The sequence below is a fragment of the Hordeum vulgare genome, chromosome 7H (genome assembly GCF_904849725.1).
Source record: "Hordeum vulgare subsp. vulgare chromosome 7H, MorexV3_pseudomolecules_assembly, whole genome shotgun sequence".
In the NCBI taxonomy this organism is placed as follows: Eukaryota; Viridiplantae; Streptophyta; class Magnoliopsida; order Poales; family Poaceae; genus Hordeum; species Hordeum vulgare.
In genome coordinates, this window is record NC_058524.1 from 627,015,393 (window position 1) to 627,019,580 (window position 4,188).

General features: G+C 43.5%; 1 protein-coding gene across 1 annotated transcript; it reads left to right on the top strand.

The window, feature by feature from the left end:
• Positions 1–1,585: 1,585 nt before the first annotated feature.
• Positions 1,586–3,784, top strand: LOC123410736 (probable flavin-containing monooxygenase 1). Its single transcript, XM_045103677.1, has 5 exons — positions 1,586–2,087; positions 2,231–2,468; positions 2,636–2,811; positions 2,929–3,281; positions 3,364–3,784. Exons 1-5 carry the CDS (start codon positions 1,641–1,643, stop codon positions 3,713–3,715), a joined length of 1,566 nt encoding a protein of 521 aa, XP_044959612.1. The 5' UTR covers positions 1,586–1,640; the 3' UTR covers positions 3,716–3,784.
• Positions 3,785–4,188: the final 404 nt, after the last annotated feature.

Here is a 4,188-nt window from a genome sequence, read left to right on the forward strand (position 1 = left end):
CAAAGACTACCTTAAAGATGGTGCAGTTTGCAAGGGGTGTCAGGTGAGGCCTCTCCGAAACGAGCCTAAACTTTTACCGTACTTTACAAGGGCTGATTTCCGGCATAGTATGGTTTTCCATGGATTTAAACTGTTAGTTCATTGGTCTCTCACAGACAAAAAAAAGTTAAAAAGGTTTAACCGAATTAACAAAAAACGTCGGCATTCATCATTAAGAATATGGCTGTCACTATGGACGTTATCTGCCTGGAATGGGTGAAGATTCAAAGTGACCGTCCATACCCTTAAAAAGAATGTAATGAATACCAATGCTTACTACGGTATTTTTGTACTATCCGATCATTTAAACCGGTACTACTACCACTTCTCCTTGTTAGGCGAGCTGGGACTAAACTCAGATCTCCCATTAATGAAAAAACTCCAATTTAATAACGCAAGGGACGCTGTGCCGAGAGCCAATTCACGGGCTCTCGACAAAGCATTGTCACCGTCGCCGAGCCTTTATGCACTGCCGGATGTGTCTCGTGGCACCATTTTACCACGGGATCACCGTTTAGCTTTCGGAAAAACGAGTGTCTTTTTCCAAGTTCTGTAAACCGTTTAGCATCTGTTGTCTAGTCTAACTCTCGGCTTACTTTGCTTTATGCAAGGGAATCAGGGAGCTCTATTGAACCGAAAACAGTCTTTGAATAGTCAGCCAATACACTGTTGCTGAGGAAAGTAGGAGGAGCTCTTGGTCATCACACGTCACACTCAACATGCGGGAGAGTGCTTATAATAAGGTGACAAAACAACGGTGGTTGTGAGGGCTACACTAGAAGCAGTTGAATAATCTTGACATTTTCTTCTTTTTGGGTTTGGAGAGGACAATTATACCTTGGTACTCCCTCTGTATCTAAATAATTGTAGTTGGGGAGAACTATACTAATTCTCCTAGTTCTTCCTAACTACAATTATTTAGATATAGAGGGAGTACTACTTATCCTTGTTAGGCGAGCTGGGACTAAACTCAGCACTCGCATTAATAACAGAAAACTCCAATTTAATAACGCAAGGGACGTTGTGCCGTGAGCTAATTCACGGCTCTCGACAAAGCATTGTCACCGTCACCGAGCCTTTATGCACTTCCGGATGTACCTCGTGGCATCATTTTACCGTGGGATCACTGTTTAGCTCTAGGCAAAAAGAGGGTTTGCCGAGTTTTGTCCTTTTCCGAGTTTGTTTTGCATATGGTATCTGTAAATGCCTGTGTTTGCCTAACTCTTGGCTTACTTTGCTTTACCGAGTGCCCGTGGTTTTGTCCTCGGCGAACAACCAGGGACTTGGTGTATGACGCAGAGGGTAAGACGATTAAGCTTTCATTAAAAAAAGCTTGGATGAGGAGATGTAGGCATATTCAACTGAAAACAGTCTTTGAATAGTCAGCCAATTCACTGTTGCTCTTGGTCACATGTCACACTCAACATGAAGGAGTGCTTAATAATCTTCACATTTCTTCCTTTCAGGTTTGGAGAGGACAATTATACCTTGCTCTCTCTGATCGCCCAGCAGCTATAAATACATGCAAACCGGCCGATGGATGGATAACACCAGCACCAGCATCAGCTTGAGCATACCAGCATCAGCGTCAGCTTGAGCATATGGGCATGGAGAAGAAGAGCGTGGTGATCATCGGCGCCGGCGTGAGTGGGCTGGCGGCGTGCAAGCACCTGCTGGAGCGCGGGTGTCGGCCAGTGGTATTGGAGGCGGACAGCGTTGTGGGCGGCGTGTGGGCGCACACCCCGGACCTCACCAGGCTCCAGACCTCGCGGACCATGTACCAGTACACGGACTTCCCGTGGCCGGATTCCGTCACGGAGGAGTTCCCCAACAACCGTCAGGTCGCCGACTACCTCAACGCATACGCTCGCCACTTCGGGGTGCTCGAATGCATCCGATTCGGGCACCGCGTCGCCGGGATGGAGTACGTCGGTGTCGCCGAGGAGGAGGTGGCGGCATGGGACGACTGGGCTGGCTGCGGTGATGCATTCGGCTCCGGCAACGGCAAGTGGCGCCTCACCGTGACCGACGCCCAGGGTCTGGTGCAGGTAAAGAACTAGATATAGCACTCCACTCCAATGCAACAACACATGCATGTTATCTAGTAATTAATCTATCCTAGTAGTTGTTTTTCACACACGTACGTGATTGTTTGTTTGTAAACTTTCTTTCATTTCCTTAATTTCTCTAGGTACACATGGCAGACTTTGTGATTCTTTGCATCGGAAGGTTCAGCAGTGTTCCCAACATACCTAAATTACCACCTGGAAAAGGCCCTGATGCATTTGATGGAAAAGTCATCCACTCCTTGGATTATTCCAAAATGGGTAGTCACAAAGCCAAGGAGATGGTCAAGGGCAAGCGTGTGACTGTTATTGGCTATGGACATTCGGCCCTTGACATTGCTAATGAATGTGCAAGTTTGAATGGTACTACAAAAAACCAATTCTTCATTTTAAACATAACTCTATTTCTACATTATTCCATATTGTCTATAATGCTTATACTGCATTCATTTTATATATAGTTTACTGCATGAAAAATGAAACCGCATTAATATGTTATTTGTATGCCTTTTTCTTCTTCTTTTCTTTAGGTACCGAGAGACCATGCACAATGGTTGTGCGTACCAAGCAATGGGTCTTACCGGACTTCTATGCTTGGGGTATCGACATATCAAATTTCTATCTAACCCGGTTCGGTGAACTCCTTATTCATAAACCTGGCGAAGGCCTCTTCCTTAGCTTGTTAGCTACCACCTTGACTCCACTGGTACTGCAACATTTTGCCTTTCTTTTTACAAGTAATGACCTTAACATAATTAAAGTGTAAATCTTTGTATTCTAGGCTAACACCTAACAAGTGTATCCTCGTTTTGTGTATGAGTAGAAGTTGATGTTTTCGAAGTTCGCTGAGAGCTACTACTCCATTACAATGAAGAAGCATGACATGGTCCCCGACCATAGCTTTTTTGAGGGGATAGTGGGTGGTTGGGTTGAACTTGCACCCAAGGATCATTACAAGAACCTAGAGGAAGGCAGCATCTTGGTGAAGAAGTCAAAGACCTTCAGCTTTTGCAAAGAAGGTGTGATGGTTGAAGGTGAATCCACGTTAGTAAAGAGTGACATAGTTATCCTCGGAACAGGATTCAAGGGCGATCAAAATATCAAGAGCATGTTCGCATCAAAATACTTCCAGCGTATTTTGATCGGCTCAATATCCATGGATGTATCACTCTACAGGTCTTCACCGACTTACATAATTTTATTTATGCCAAGTATGTATGATAAGTTTCTAATTTATTTGGTATACGTTTTCTTACAGGGATTGTGTACATCCCAAGATACCACAACTCGCGGTCATCGGATATTCCGAGACCTATGCAAATCTCCACACTTCAGAACTACGGGCCAAGTGGCTAGCACATTTTATGGATGGTGGATTTAGGTTACCAAGTGTTAACGCAATGCATAGGGATGCACTAGAATGGGAGAAGTTCTTGAAGCGGTACTCTCACGGCGAATTCCGTGCAGCCTCCATTGGACTTCTTAATAACTGGTACAAAGATAACCTATGTCGGGACATGGGATGCAATCCAAGAAGGAAGAATGGACTTCTTGCTGAATTATTTGAGGTCTCTGGTCCCAGTGATTATATTGGTCTTCACCCTATGTAAGGGTAGATCTGAAGTCATGATTCTCTTGTATGGGTCTTAATTACAAATATTTGCTTGTTCCAATCTGTATATGCTTCTCGCATGCCATATTACCAGGTGGCATATTATTTATTACAATTAAATAAAAATTCTTGTCATTGGTCGTTCCCTATTTGAAATGTCTTTATTGATATCTGTATATACACGAGAAAATTCATACAGTAGCAGTAACAACCAACATCTAAAAAGTTCTCTTCATGACAACTAAAATCATCCAAAGCAATTATTGGTGACTACCTTTAGGTGGAGGATGTTGACAACCACATGCCTGACATGCCACAAAATTGTTTGTTGACATTCAACATGAAACAATTAAAATTCTGTCGGTAACAAAAATCATCAAAAAAAATATGACTAAGATAGAAAATTGTACTAGTCGAGCCTTAGGAACAATCAAATGCATAGCTGGAAGAGCATCGTGTTGACGGAAACGA